We start from the raw sequence: 16,591 nt of genomic DNA on the forward strand, positions 1-16,591 counted from the left end.
AAAATCTTCGTTATAATATTCGAAATAAGCTTTCGGCAAAAATCTAAATTAATTTCTGATGAAATTACTGGAAAAAATCATGAGAAAAAAATTCTCTGATACGGATCTCTGAAACATTTATCTCCTTTTTTTGATTTGATTTCTTTTATATTCTTAAGTTTTTATTTTAGTGTATTCAATCGCTATCAGTCCTATTAAAATAGTTCATAGAGGGATCGTTAAAAAACCGGAAAAATTCTGATAGAATCCCTGAAGAAATTCCTCGGAGAGATCGTAGTTGAATCCTTTCAAAATTCTGAAGAAAATCTGGGAAGAATCACCGATGAATCGCACAGAGAAATTTTTTGAAATATCTATTAAACAAATCATGAAGAAATTACATGAGGAATTCCTAGCTACACGGTCATACAAGAGAAATCCTTAAGGAAAATTCTTCAGAAATAGTTCCTTGGTTGCTTGGACATTTGGAAGAATTCTTGAGCAACCCCTGGGAAACTTCTGAAGACAGTTTTTGAAAGATAAAAATAAATAGGAGTAGGGAAAGTGTACCAGTTATGGCCATAGTGGTTCCCTATTTGGCCATATGTGAAATTCTGATAACTTTAACATTTTTAATCTTTTCGAAAGCTTTAACATCAAGATATACCCTATATCTTACTGCTAAAACTTTTCAAAATGTGGAGACATTCAATTTATCCCATATGCCGAAATAGGGAACCACTATGGCCATAACTGGTACACCTACCCTATTACTTATTCTCTATAGGAATTCTTGGAGACACCCCTGGAGACGTGAATTGAATGGCATTAGGTTAAAACTCACGTAATTGAACACATAAATATCAACAATAACATCTTCTGGATAAATCTCCCAACAAGACATAGAAATGACATCTTTGAAAAAAAATCTTGGTAGAATACCTGGTATTATTTCTAAAGGAGTCTTGGATCATTTACCGGCAGAATTCTTCAAAGAATTCCTGGCGACTTCTTATGCTTCACAAAATTTCTGGAGGAAATCATATAAGCATCCTTGTAGATATTCCAAGATGAATCCCAGAAGAAAATGGAGAAATTCCAGGAGTATCCTTTAAAGAATCTTTTCGGAAGGGTTTTTGATGGAGTTTTTGGTGAAGAAATTCCTTAACAATCCCCTGGTGTACTTATTGAAGATTTTTTTTGTAGAGAATTCCTGTTAGTATTTGTCATGCTCAAATCCTACGTATATTGTAGATCTTTTTTTCAGGTAAATTATAAAATTTATATTTCATTAAAAAAATCCAAATACGGAATCATAATTACTTTTGAATCTAAGAAGGTTCTCAGTCCGAACATGTGTTGTCTTTGAAATTACACGATGAAGCGCATCTCTTCTATGGGAAAAATATTTCCGCCGTCTCGCAGAAACACTAGAACAAATTGATTACTTGTTTATTTGTTTATCCTCCTCGCGTTCATCGATTCGCGGCGTTTCTCTGGGATTGATGTTGGCGAATTCGAAGCTTGGATGCCGTCTCCTGACCCGATGCACAGAACTGTGTTGTGACGACTCCCCTTCAAAATACCATCCAACAATCACCAAGTACAACTAAATAGATTAATTTGTGTTCTATTTCTATTTTCCAATTTTCAGATTTTGGTCTCGCCAAAGAGTATATTGACTCAGATACGAATAAACACATACCATATCGAGAGCATAAGTCGCTGACGGGCACGGCGCGGTACATGTCGATCAACACCCACATGGGCAAGGAGCAGTCCCGGCGCGACGACCTGGAGGCCCTCGGTCACATGTTTATGTATTTCTTAAGAGGTTCACTGCCATGGCAAGGTCTGAAAGCCGACACACTCAAAGAGCGATACCAAAAAATTGGTGACACGAAGCGGGCGACACCGATCGATGTGAGTAACCTTGAGTTTTGTAATTCCTTTATTAGTATCATTTCAAACATTGCATTCATTTCTTATACCTAGGTGTTCTGTGTAAGGCAACTAAATCTAAATCCTAAAACTAAATTAAACAAATATCAACTTGTTGGTAACAACATATTACATTTCATTACATTTTTTGGTGAATTGAATTCACCTACTAATAAAAGAAAAAATAGGTTTTCATTAAAATAACCCAACATAATCTAATTATATACAGCATTTATTATGACAATAGAAGATTGCAAAACGTTTTGTCTAAAATTATTAATAATTTCATTTGACATTTGTTCCAATGTTTCAACATTGGATATTCTATGAAACTCATTAGTACTATATCAGGGAGGAAGCTTCAATATTATCTTCAAAAATTTATTTTGAATCCTCTGCAGAGCTTTCTTCCTGGTAGCTTCCTTCCTGATAGAAAAAAAAATGCACTGAGGTACTTTTATAGTTTTAATAGTACTTTTATAGCTTCAGGCAGTTTTCAAAACTTCCGAGAGTAGAAACAATTTGTGTACGCAATGCGCACTGATGATCTTGCACTACTAATCAACCAATTTCCTCTCTCCCATTTCTCCCCATCCAGGTGCTGTGCGAGGGACACCCGGAGGAATTTGCGAAATACCTGCGCTACGTGCGGCGGCTAGACTTTTTTGAAACACCTGATTACGATCACTTACGGAGATTATTTCAAGATTTATTCTATTTTAAGGGTTATGTAGACGACGGCGAATTCGATTGGACCGGCAAAACGATGGTGAGTATCGCCCTGCGGAAGGTTCGCCGCCTTCCGCGTTACGGTTTGATTTCCTTTTTTTTCTGCAATCCTTGATTTCAAGCGCCTATCTTTAGCCCCTGCTGCGACTCGAGAGGCAACTGATTCGGGACTCCAAATTGTGACGAAGCTTAGAAAAACTCAACTGCTTTTCAAGAAAATTTAAGAATCTCGACGAATCGATCCTGTGGTTCTCAAGACCAAATTAGGTTGACTTAAATTTAAATTACTCAACATTTTTGTATCCATTGAATTTCGACTATAAATGCCCCACTCAAATCAATTTTTCAAGTGATATTAACCCTGATTTGTTTCCGTTGATTCTCCAACCTGCTCCCGCCCACGACAGCCTTCAAATTTCTTCGCGATGCGTCAGCTGCGCAATGCTCCACCGTCACACATTGTCAAAACGAAATCGGCAAAGGTACGCGATCAGTTTGAAAGCTCCCCCCCTACCCCATATTCCTCCGGATATGATGGGCGTAGTTTTTGTTTTCGTGCTTTGCGGTATGCTAGAATTGCGGCGGTAAAACTTTGGTCGTAATCGTTTGATCTGCATTGTAGATAAACAAAAAAGCTAGATAAACTTGCAGGTACATCGTTCATTGAATACCATTTTTATGGCATTATTTCAAGTGTTATCCAATCGATAATCACAGCGGTTCCCTGCAAAACTGTTGGCCATTCTGATTGAAAACTCTTGATTAGGTACAAAGATAAAGACGCGACACGGCATCTATGATCATTATGTTGCAAGGATCCATGCTTCCGATGTTTCTTTGAAAATACGATAGCGGCCAAAAATATGAAATCGCTTTATTGAATATTGCAACACTCGTTTACAAAACTGCAACAACCCAAAGAGTTTAGAATCACTGGCAAGCGTAAATTGCTGTTGCAATTATTCTAAACCAGTCCTTTCAACCTTGAATTGCAGCCCAACTGAGAAACAATAGTTTTCCAATAAAGCAGTTTCAAAATGTTTGGTACAATCACATTAACCCTCTAATACCCAAATTTTTATTTTCGATTTAAGTATTATTTTTCGTTATCTAAAATCGTTCTAAACACGTTTTGGGCATTTATTTATTTGTATTCGCAAATTTTTAAATTTTGGTTTTTGATTTTTATAATTTTTATTTTTGAACATCCCTAGCTTTTTTCATTTTTTCTTGAAGCCTTTTCTAGTTGTTGATTTTTGGCAATAATAAAAATTTAAATTGTTACGGTATTTTTAAAAATATTAAATTTTTAATTTTTTTTCGGAGCGTATTTTATTTTCCGTGTAACTAACGGAAAAACAGGTTTGAAATGATTTTAATACCACCAGGCTCTTCGTTTGTGATAGGTTAATCGTAGAAAAATATAAAAGATACGATTTTTTATATTACACGTTAAATGAAGCCCAGGCATTTGTAGGTTATATAAGAATGCAATTTTTCAAACAACTTCTAAAAATACAAAAATGTTTCAAAAGCCATAAAAAACTTTTCTTATATGCGTGTTATGAGTCAAGGTAAAAGCCAAAAATAAAATCATTTTGATTTGCGAGCTACGAAAAAATACACAAAATTCCAAAGTGTACCCCGTCTAAAGGCGGGGTTGGGTATTAGAGGGTTAAAGTAGAGTAAAGTGGGGCAAAAGTTCGAGTGGGGCAAGAGTTTCTTTTTAAGATTTCTAGCTCAAATCAAATCAAAACATAGAAATGTCATGGTGGTTCGAATTCTATTCAAGTAAGAGACTTTCACTCCAAATATCATAAAAATCGATTGAGATTTGGAAAAGTTATGGCTATTTGTTGTTTTTCGACGTAAATATTGTAATATTTGGTCAAACTTTCGATGCATGGAACCAAATGAAGATAAAATATTTTTCAATATTTTATGTAAGGGCGTTTCTAGGCCTATCATAAGGATGCTTTGACGTGTATTAGTTTTTGCATAAATAGTTGGAATCAATTTTTGGCCCATAGCGGGGCAAAAGTTCGAATCTGCGGGGCAAAAGTTCGACCCATGTATAAATCCGCGGACACATTTTCAAATATCCTGAAATCTACATATTATCTTTAAATTTGGCGAAATTTGCATGATCGTGCGAAAAATGTCACAAAAATTTTACATTTCCACTTAGTTTTGCGAAAAACTGCTATTTTTTGGGAGTATTACAATTAACCCTGTTTTGGGCATTTTTTGATGAAAATTTAGTGTGTATTTTTCGGCAAACATAAGTTTACGGCTGGTATAAAGTATGCCTGGCATAAAAGTATTGATATTTTGTGTTTTAGCTAACGAACTTTTGCCCCACACTAGATTCGAACTTTTGCCCCACCGGTGGGGCAAAAGTTCGATTAAGACAATCAATTTTGAAACTGTTATAACTAAAAATGGGTAAATATTTTGACACAAGTTTGTTCAGCAAAATTATAGCCAATATGTTGAAGGTTGGCTGTATGGTATTTGTTTTGTTTCATCTGCTAATATTTTTCTGGAAACTTTGATTATACCACTAAGGTCGAACTTTTGCCCCACCTTACTCTAATAGAAATTTCATTTGGAGAAATCGTAAGAATTGTGCTCATGTTTACGTTAAAATCTAGCCCAGGATACTTAAAAAAATGCCCCGCGCTGACCCTGTCAGAATATTATTCACGATTTTGTATAAATCATTCTCACAACTCTACCAGAAATTTCCATAGTTTGTATCTCATCTAGTATTATTTCAAAATCCTGCCGAGTGTTTTCTAAGCATGAATCCCGCATTTTGTGAGAATCTACCACAGGATTCTTTTCAGAACTCAACTTGAGACTCATTTTCAAATCCTGTTCTAGAATCTGGAAAAAAATATCCTGTTCAGAAATCTGTAAGAAATTCAATAATGATATTATGAGAACCTTTCCAGGATAATGTCCCGAACTCGGTGATAACCATGGCTGTGAATCCTGTGAAATCATATGAAGAATTCTGTGACAATCTTACTCAACATTCTGTGAGAATCTGTCTTTGTTTTCGGTGAAATTTATGTGAGAATCCAGTATAAAATTTTAAAAACTGTCAATCGGCCTCTGGATGTGCCATATATTTACTATTATCTTTCTCATGAAAAAAATCATGCCCAAAGGTTAACCTTAACCTTAAGACTCGGTGAAATTGTGTTTTAGTCTCAAACTTTTTGTCGATGTAAATTCAGTTGTCAATTACACGTTTTCAATCATCCTATCCATATTTTTTTTTGAGAATACCAAAACAAAGTCGTATTACATGAAAGGTCCCTGATAGGTACTCATAGGGATCCTCGAGTTGATACTGATCCAGGTTCTCGCAAGAAGTGCTCTGGATCAACGCATTGCTTAAATTCGCATGTTTTGCTCAAAATTTTGAGGAAAAAATAAGAGTTCACTCCATTCAATCATGTCAATCTTCACAAGTTTACTCAAAATGACGAATTAAAACTGGTAAAACGATATAAAGAGAAAAGGAGCCGCATCCTATTCTATTTTTGAAAGCCTCTTCTTCTTGGCATTAACCTCCCCACTGGGACAGAGCCAGGTACTCAGCGTAGTGATTCTTACGATCACTTCCACAGTTATTAACTGAGAGCTTTCTTGCCCATGGCTACAAAGCAAAGCTATGCTGAAGGTGTGTGGGTTCGATTCCCAGCCGGTCCAGGATCTTTTCGTAATGGAAATTTCCTTGACTTCCCTGGGCATAGAGTATCATCGTACCTGACACACGATATACGAGTGCGAAAATGGCAGCTTTGCTAAAGAAAGCTCTCAGTTAGTCACTGAAAAGCAGGCTCTATCCCAGTGAGGACGTAATGCCAAGAAGAAGAAGTTGGCATGAAAATGCATTGAAATTTTGTGAGAGTTATTGAACATATAGAAGATCTTGTAGAAGTCCCTTACAGCATTGCTGGCGGCTCGACAAATGCAAGAGACACATCAGAAAACTTTTTCTTTCTTTCTTTGTTAATGAGATGTTCAGCCCTATGTTCGTTCATCTCCTATCAGAAAACTTATTATTAACCTTTAGAAAGATACATTAATCAGGGTAGAAAACCTAGACAAAATTCATGTCGGAATCCTAAAATATTAACTTTTAAAAATTCCTGTAACGAATCGTGAAGAATTATTGAAAGTCTTTTTAAATAATGAATACATTTTGCGAAACAAATCTGTGATTCCTGAAAAAACGTTCGACAGTGTTCCTGAAATGTTCTCAGGAATTCCAAAAGTTATTCTTGGAGAAATTCAAAGAAATAAATTCTTAATTATTTTTGGAGAAAGCTTTGGAGCGGTTTAAGAAGATTAGAGGAATTATTAAGGAAATCCTTGGAAGAATAATGTAGAAGTTCTTAAAACAGTAAATAAAATAATTCCTTGTGATTTACAAAAAAAATAGTAGAAAAGGAGCTTCTGGAGGAAATTTCAGAAAAGTTCCTGGAGAAGTATTGTAGAAAAATCTGGATAAATACGTTGAAGAATTTCAAAACAAATTTCTAGGGAAATCTGTTGGATTCTTTGGACGCATTCTCCAAGATAGTTCTTCAGCAATAGCTCGAATTTTACCTTTAAAAAACGCTCAAGAAAATTTGTAAGACAACTTGAGTAAAGTGAGATTTTTGTTCAGTTTTTTCATACGACCTATAATTTTGATTTATGCTAATTGCCGAAAATGTACCTTCCAAAATCATACTTATTTCGGTTCAAATTAACCAATTCAGTGGTCTGGAGTTTTCTCGAAAAACGGCTGGAAGATCAGGGAAAGTCAGGGATTTTTTTTTAATTGAGCCGATACCCTGTGTATTTTGTACAAAGCTGTTGAAAAAAAACCTTGCGAGTACTGGAAGCGTAAATACATACACTCCCGTGCAAAAGTTTGGGTTCACCCCTTGGTATGATGCAAATCGTGCAAAAGTTTCGGTTCACCTGAGCCGCACGCATATATTTTTTTCAATATCTCTGCCATTTTTCAACCTATTTTAATAGTTTAAAGCTTTTCTGAGCGCAAATGATGGCGCGTACATGATTGGTTTGAGATTCCACAGATTTAAGTAATTTCAGGTGAATCCAAACTTTTGCACGATACACCGTACTAAGGAGTGAACCCAAACTTTTGCACGATGACTTGACTGACTGTTTCATTGATTTTGAATACTTTTCATATTTTTCCGCAAAAATTTCGTTAGTGCTCTTCAATGAGTATAAGATTACGGTTATAATGACACCTTGTTTTAAAATTTTGATCGATCCAATGCTGAGGAAATTAGATATGATTTTTCAGTGCGTTTTTTGAAAAATATAACAACTTTAAGTAAAAATTTGGTATACAAAGTTCTAAAAATGTTTTTGGAAAAATAAATACGAAGTAAGAGTAACTCTTTGCCTTTCGAATGCGGCTAAGAGAGTATCAATTGGACGTGTAATCACAGAGATATAGACTGAACACTTTTGCATGTTTTTAGGGGGTGAACCCAAGCTTATGCACGGGAGTGTATACGATGAAAAGTGTTCTTAGTAAGCTTAACATTCTTATGAGCAGTAAAACGCTTGTTGCCTCCCTATCCCAGCAAGATTCATTCTCCTGGTTGTTGCGAAAAAACTATGCTGGCATTACATCTGGCAAAAGCTTGCTGTCCAAACTCGCAGTCGTTTATCGGACCTAAAACAGTAAAAACATCCTCTGTTTGCATTATATCGGACAAACACTTGGATTTGCTGCTTACATGACACTGAATTAAGGTTATGCACCCCCATTGGACATCGAAGACTTCAGCAGCCTTCTGCCGCCTTAGTTCCTCGTGAAATGTTGCACTGTTATAACTGCATTTAATAAGGCATGGACTTGATTAATCAAGTCATTTTCTTCAGGTTTGTAAATTTAAATCCTAATTCGGCTTTCTGTGATAATCTCACACGGAAAAAAACAGTTTACTTAATTTTTGGGTTGACTTTACCCAAAATTAAGTATATCAATTATTCTCTCAACTCAAAATCTATCGGTATTCTCTCGCTTCCTCACCAATGTTGTCAAAAACAGAGAGAGCTGCACCTACCCAATAGGGGTAGTTTGGCCCAATAAGCCAAATTTGGGTAAATGCATTTTTCTCTAGCTTGGGCTGAATAAACTTGATTTTGCGTTAAATGAAACTAAATTTATGTAAAGTTTTCTTATGGCTTCAATGGCAAAGTTCCTAATGCAGGCCTTGGAAATTTAGCCAATTTTGGGTTATTGGGCTCAACTACGGTTTTGCGTTGAAACAACTCAGGTTTGAGTAGATCCGCGTTGCTGGGCAGGTAGATGTTCTCCTGAAACCCGCTACGAAACCCAAAAATTATCCAGTACCTCCCACGGGTTGATTTTTGTATCTTGATTAATTCCCTACACACTCCGAAAAAATCATGCGATTTTACGTCTTTTGGATGCACATAAAAGAAGCGAGCCAAATGATGTGAATTTGTGTACATTTTAAATACGATGGTGTCTGATTCGGGTAATGTCAATCATAGCGGCAACGTTTCCATGTCCATCATCGTGTAAAATTACATTTTTCTTCTAATACATCTCTCAGAACCTATTTTTACGTCATTTCATCACTTACATCATGTGTCATTCAGTCATAATGTAAATTACGTCCGGAGTGATTTTTATTATTTTTAAGAGTACTTATGATTGAATTTAATAAGGCATGGACTTGATTAATTAATTAATTTATTTATTTATTTATTTATTTGGAGCAGGGAAAAGTCTGTTTGAGTTGAGCTGTTTTTACTATCGCTCTCTCTCAAACGGGCGCAAAACCTCCTTATCTTTTCGCATCAACAGAATTACATTCCCAATGATACAATCAGCTTAACAATACATATATAACAAAAAATATAATCTTATCAAATAAAATTCTCAAAATCTATCACGTGAATCAAGTCATATTCTAGAAGTTTGTAAATTTAAATCCTTATTCGGCCTTGTGTGATTCGGCCTTCTGTGGTAGGCTAGAATGGGTTCGGCCTCCTATGATTCGGCCTTCTGTGCTAATCCCGTGTGGATGTTCTCCTGAAAACCGCCACGAATCCCAGAAATTCTCTTGTATCTCCCAGGGATTTATTTATGGTTCTTGAGAAAAATACTTCAAGAAGCAAAATCTAATAAATCCCTACTTATTATATAGGGTGAACTTTGCTTAATTTGCTATTTACACACTTTTCCTTTCGTTTTTGGAGATTTCGGACTATTATGTGCTGGGATTCGGCACAAGTGCTACTCCCTCCATGGAACAACGTACCTCTATCTCTCAGAGATCTTCTGAAATTCTATGAGTAGAAATGTCTTGAAAAATAAAAAGCGAAAAAAGACAATCAGGTATCAGAAGGCCGGCTCCAAAGGCACGTTCCCCACCAGTTGGGAGATTTGTGCCATCGCCATATGTGAGCCTATTTCATCATCTACCCGATGGGAGAGGAAAGGGAAGGGAAAGATGGGAGGAAATAGGAGTGGGGTCCCTTGAAGAGGGAAGATCGCATAAGCGAAATGAGAGCATGTAGCTCCATACCACAATGGGTTCGAACAGCGCCCTAAAAAGGGCACTGCAAAACGCATGAGCGTAAAGAGAGCCTATAGCTCATTACCACAGCGGGTTAAGAATAACAGGATGTCCTGAAGATTCAGGCTTCTGTATTCAGTTTCACTTAATAAGTGTTTACCAAGTAATTGGAATCGCATTTGCGCAAAAACTGGACAGTTACATATCAGGTGATACGAAGTTCCATAATCGGAGTCACAACTATCACACACAAATGAGTCAGCACGCTGAATATTTGCCATGTGATAGTTGAGTCGGCAGTGGCCTGTCAACGCTCTGACCAAGAGACTGCAATTCTGCTTTGACAGATTTGTTAAATACTTCGCCACCTTTGGAGATGGCTCAGTAATATACAATTTTGTTTGACGACACGACTCCAAACTATTCCAATATTGCTTGTGCTGAGTTGCCGCCCAAGAGTTTATCTGAAGCTTCACCCAGCACTTCGAAATTGGAATAGCCGGCTCAGGGCCAATGAAGTCATGCGATGCTCCATCGCGAGCTAGCTCATCAGCCAATTCATTTCCAGCGATGGAAGAATGGCCAGGTACCCATACAAGGTTTACAGAGTTGACTGAATTCAGTTCCTCAATTTGAGTTCGACATGCGATAACAAGCTTCGACCTTGAGTTGGCCGAAGCGAGAGCTTTTATAGCAGCCTGACTATCTGAACAGAAGTATATGACTTTACCCATTACGCGCTGTTGAAGTGCTGATTGCACTCCACACATAAGAGCAAATATTTCCGCCTGAAAAACGGTGCAGTTTCTCCCAAGTGAGTAAAACTGATTCAGCCTTAGCTCACGAGAATATACTCCTGCACCAGCTCTACCTTCAAGAAGGGAGCCATCAGTGTAACATACTATATTGTTTGATATACTTCTTTCCAAATAGCCAGACGTCCACTCTTCCCGTGAAGGGAATTGTGTGGTAAATGTCCTGTAAGGAAAGTGACAAGCAATTGTGAGATCACTTGGAGCAAGGACAATTTTGTCCCAATTCACCAAAAGTGGAAACAACGAAGTGTGTGTAGATCTACGATTCACTGGATTTTTCTCCAGTAGATCCAGTACCCATAAACGGTAAGAGCAAGAAAGTGCTTCTTGTTTAAGATATATGTGTAGTGGCGCAACGTCGAAAAGGGCCTCGAGCGCTGCCGTGGGAGTTGTAGAGAACGCACCAGACATCGCCATCAAGCACATCCTTTGGAGATGGCCCAATTTTGATTGGATTGTTCTCACTTCGCCCTTTTGCCACCACACAAGACATCCATATGCCAATATTGGTCGAACAACTGTTGTGTAAATCCATTTGATATATTTGGGTTTGAGGCCCCAAGTTTTACCAAAGGTTCGCCTGCATTGACCGAAGGCCATACAAGCTTTTTTGACTCTGAAATCAATGTGAGGTGTCCATGAAAGTTTGGAATCTAGAATGACTCCGACATACTTTACTTGATCAGTCACATTAATCTCAGTGCCAAAAAGACGTAAAGGTCGAATTCCATCGCGGTTTCGTCTTTCCGAAAAAAGAACAATAGATGTTTTATTCGGGTTAACCGAAAGGCCATATTGGCGACACCAACTCTCGACTACCTGAAGAGCACTTTGCATCAGGTCGAATAGGGTGCTTATGCACATACCAACTATCAGAGCTAGATAGTCGTCGGCAAATCCATAAGTTGGAAAACCGCAATTATTGAGTTGCCTCAATAGCGTATCTGCTACGAGATTCCACAAAAGTGGTGACAAGACTCCCCCTTGGGGGCATCCGCAAACACTCAATTTTCGAATCGCTGCTTGACGCAATGTCGAGAAGAGATGTCGGTTTTTGAGCATTTCATGAATCCAATTGGTAATCATTGTAGGTAGCCCATGGTTTCGTGCGGCTTCCAATATGGCATCGAAAGACACGTTATCAAAGGCACCCTCAATATCCAAGAAAACACCCAAGCACGATTGCTTCTGAGCGAATGCTTTCTCGATATCGTATACAACTTTGTGTAAAAGAGTCACAGTGGACTTTCCAGATTGGTAAGCATGTTGATTCACATGAAGAGGCATGTTTGCCAAATAAACATCACGGATGTGATGATCGATAATGCGTTCCAGACATTTCAGAAGAAAAGAGGTCAGACTGATTGGTCTAAAACTCTTCGCTTCCTCATACGACGCACGTCCTCCTTTTGGGATAAACTTTACAGTAATATCACGCCAGGATTTGGGAATGTACCCGGTAGCAAAACTGCTTACAAGTAGCTTTTTCAAAACATGTTTGATAGACTCAAATCCCTTTTGGAGCAGAACAGGATAAATCCCATCCGCTCCTGGAGATTTGAAAGGAGCAAAACTGTTAAGTGCCCATTGAATCGATTCAGTAGTTACGATACTGCGAGCCGAGGCCAGAGACTCGTAACTACATGAAAAGACATTTGGTTCATCCGTAGATGCTATGTCCACACATCCGGGGAAGTGTGTATTGAATAAACATTCTAAAACTTCTTCATCGGAAGAAGTAAAGTCACCATTAGGTAAGCGAATTTCGTTCACTTGGAAATCCTTAGATTTTGCAAGAATTTTGTTCAACCGACTGACTTCACTCAAACTGGAAACATTTGTACAAAGGTTTTTCCAGCCGGATCGTTCAGCAGAACGAAGAGCCTTCTTGTAAGCCTTGCGAGCTGACTTGAACGACTCTGATCCAGCTGAACGGCGTCTGTTCCAACTCCTTCTACATTGTTTCCTGAGTCTAGTCAGATCGGAATTCCACCATGGGGTCCCTCTTGTAGTCTTTACAGACCGCAGAGGACATGCTTCTTCAAAAGCTTCCATAATGTAGGATGTTGTAGTATCAACGGCATCATCCAGATCACTTGGATTTTCAATGGACGGAGAATATCCATGAAATTTGGTCGCAACCAATTCAATGTAGAGTTCCCAGTTTGTTGACCGGGGATTCCTAAAACGCAAAGTCTGCGCAGTTACATTTGAATGTTCAAAGAAGATGTAGCGATGATCAGATAATGATTCCTCATCGGATACATGCCAATTCGTCAACTCGTGACTGATTCTATTCGAGCAGAGCGTTATGTCTAACACTTCTTCTCTATTAGAAACCATGAAGGTTGGGCGATTGCCTATGTTAAGTAATCCAAGGTCTGTACTACTTAAGTATTCCATCAGACTGGAGCCTCTCAAATTGATATCTGAGCTGCCCCAGATGATGTGATGAGCATTGGCATCACTGCCCACAATCAGCGGAAGGCCTTTTGTTACGCAGTGTACGACAACTCGTTTGAAGTCATCCGTTGGGGATGGTTCATCATGTGGTAAATATACCGAACAATAGACGTATTTCCTGTTGAGGTCACCAACAGAAACATCGATTGTGACAGCACATACATCTCTGGTAGTTAACTCAGAAATGAGTGTAGCAACGATTGCTTTATTAACGAGCACGCATGCGCGGGGCATGGAGCGCGAGTTTGCCATTTCAAGCTTGCTAAAAGTAGCAAAAACTGGGTCCACAAGGTTACCTAGATAGAAGTTCCCTCTACGAAAGTAGGGTTCTTGAACTAGCGCCACTTGGGCTGCACCATTTTGCATGAGTCTGCAAAGATTGATCGTTGCTGTTCTTTTATGCTGAAGATTGATCTGAGCTAACCTAACCGTAGCCACTACCCAAACTAGGCAGGATTAAGCTTTTTGCAATCTCAGCACGAAAAAGACCAGCAACGAAAAAACCAGATCGGTATCTATTTAAAGTCGCCAAAGGCGAAAGAGCACAGAATACACTGTGTAAAACGCATAATGCGAATCCATATAGGTGATAATTTAAATTAAATGTCAACATATTCATAATCCCACCCTTATTAAGCCTCAAGATAGAGACTGAAGAAGGGCAGCCGATTATCTCGGAGAAACACAAGGTCACCTGCACCATTGCTCCGGGTAGCACAGGAAGGACTCAATACTGTGGAGGGCGCCCTGGTACCCCACAGGCTCCGTTTGCGGTTAGGTTTTATTTAGACCCCCCTAACCATTCATTCTTAGGCACGGTACGCATCACACCATAAATTAGGGGTCACCTGTGAGGTGGACTTTTACCACCGGAACAGGCAATCCGTAGTGTTAATTCTTAGCCAGTTGAAACAACCGCTACCGACACTACACGGCTATCTAGGCTGCTCGGGAAAAGGAGGTTAATATTGATGATTAACTCCTGACGTGCCCAAGCAGCCGTAAAAAGACAAAGTCTGGAATTATTTCTTTAAAATACTTCGATGATATTATGATATTGGTTGAAGAAACTCAAAAAAAAAAAAAACAAATCGTGGAAGCGTCAAAAGTTATATTATTAGAAAACTACTTAAAAGGGCCCAAGTTGTTTTAAATAATACTTATATTTCTTAGAATGCTGCTTTTGTGGTTGTGATTACTGATGCTTTTGAAGCAATTTTCTCGTAGAAAAACCTTAATGATACCTAGCAGAATTACTAGACTCTAGTAACTAGAGTAGTGTCTACAGAAATTCCAAGAAAAAAATTAGAAGAATTTCCGAAACTTTCCTAGAGGAATCCTTTGATTTAGTTCTGGAATGTACTGGAGGAATTTCTTCTAATGTAAATCCTGAAGCTCTTCTTTTAGATATTTTGAAGAATTTTTAGACCACCACGAATCAATTAACTACTCTAGCCGGTAATTTTTTTTTTTTCAATTCAGTTCTATTCATTTTATTTCACAAATGTTGAAATTCTGGTCGTTTAAAACTATTCAGAGAAAGTGAAATTCTTACTACTAACGTATAACAATGTTATCGTCAGTATCCGTTAGATTTTGGCAACACGGAAATGCATGTACAAAAAAAATGGATCGTGAGTTGTCACCAATCTTGTTAATCTCAATGTTTCTGTGTGCCTTTTTGAGGCTTACCATGTTCAAAATAGGTAAATTTGAATCATTATTACGGCGATAACAGTTTTAACCCGTATAGGCCTGAGTGAAAGCAAAATTTCTAAAACCCTCACCGCTCAGCGAATTCTCAGTGGATTCAAATGAGTTTTTGTCAGTATACTTGTACACATATCTAGTTTCTAGAAATGGTCAGAAGAACACGGAAATATTCATGTGCTCGGAGTTATTCCGGTGGATCACTGGGTCAGGTCGGGTGAGAAGGGTACTGTGCGTTTGTGCCCCTGGAGGTAGGCAAATTTCAAGCCACAGATTTTTTCCGGAATCGGCTGTAATGTGGTCACTACATGACGGAATTTAAAGAAAATTGCATCAGTGTAATCCTTTTGAGAAACGATTGAATTGGATAACTATGAGTATTGCATTTGATTTATCCTACAAATGACCATTTTCGGGTCCCGGGACGCCTCAAACTTACGATAAAGTGGCCAATTTGTATCTGAATATCTGTGTGAAGCTTATGGGAATGCATTTTAGTGCACTATTATGTTTGATTTCTACTTTTCAAGAATTGAAACGAATTAGTATCCAACAAATCTATAGCCGGTTCTTCCAGGCATTACGTCCGAATGGCCACATCTGGTATATTTTAAACGGTGCAAAACTCTTCATTTATAAAGTTGAATGTCAGATCTTAATGATTTATGCAAATTAAAATGATTGTCATTGCAAATAAATAAAGGTAACTTGGCATGTCCCAAAAAATAGCTTTTTTTTTACCCGACTTGACCCAGTGACCCACCGGAATAACTCTGGCCACAGGAATATTTCCGAGTTCCTCTGGCCACTTCTAGAAACTAGATATGTGGGCCAGTGAACTGACAAAAAATCATTTGAATCCATTCGGAATTCTCTGAGCGGTGAGGGTTTCAGTATTTTTGCTTTCACTCAGGCCTATACGGGTTAATAAAACCAACTGTTCGATTTAGGCAACATGGAATTTTTTGTCATGTTGCGAAAATCGAACGGGCACTGTATTTGATCCAAATCTGTGAAGTTCGATTGCCCATTATGTTGTCACTTTGCGTGGGAATGGACCTGTATAACAAATTGTACGCAACTTACTTATGTATGGTATAACATCAATTGGATTGCACCCACCGTGTGGGTGACAATCTTAACATTTACTCACCATACCCATATTTTCTACGGAATTATATCTCCAAGGTGAACTGATAAACTTTCTACCTACAATCAATGGCAAAACGCTCTCGGGACTCGAAATTCAATTCGATTTTTCTTCAGACGCCTTCAGACCTTTATTGCGAATTGACATGCCCGATCAGAATCACATAACGAGATTATATCACTTTTATATCGACATCAGAAGTTGAT

The 16,591-nt window shown here is 38.0% G+C and overlaps 1 protein-coding gene across 8 annotated transcripts in view; it reads left to right on the top strand.

The window, feature by feature from the left end:
- Nucleotides 1-16,591, top strand: part of LOC5564645 (casein kinase I) — a 206,014-nt gene that overhangs the window by 117,542 nt on the left and 71,881 nt on the right. For 5 of the 8 annotated variants that reach the window (XM_021853324.1, XM_021853320.1, XM_021853322.1 and 2 more), the window contains exons 6-7: nt 1,634-1,902; nt 2,519-2,689. In XM_021853324.1, the coding sequence (XP_021709016.1) occupies nt 1,634-1,902; nt 2,519-2,689 (440 nt within the window). Of the gene's footprint in view, nt 1-1,633; nt 1,903-2,518; nt 2,690-3,056; nt 3,132-16,591 lie in introns of all 8 variants that reach the window. The other 3 variants (XM_021853318.1, XM_021853319.1, XM_021853323.1) reach the window with 1 other exon arrangement.

Source organism: Aedes aegypti, chromosome 3 (genome assembly GCF_002204515.2).
Source record: "Aedes aegypti strain LVP_AGWG chromosome 3, AaegL5.0 Primary Assembly, whole genome shotgun sequence".
Classification (NCBI taxonomy): domain Eukaryota; kingdom Metazoa; phylum Arthropoda; class Insecta; order Diptera; family Culicidae; genus Aedes; species Aedes aegypti.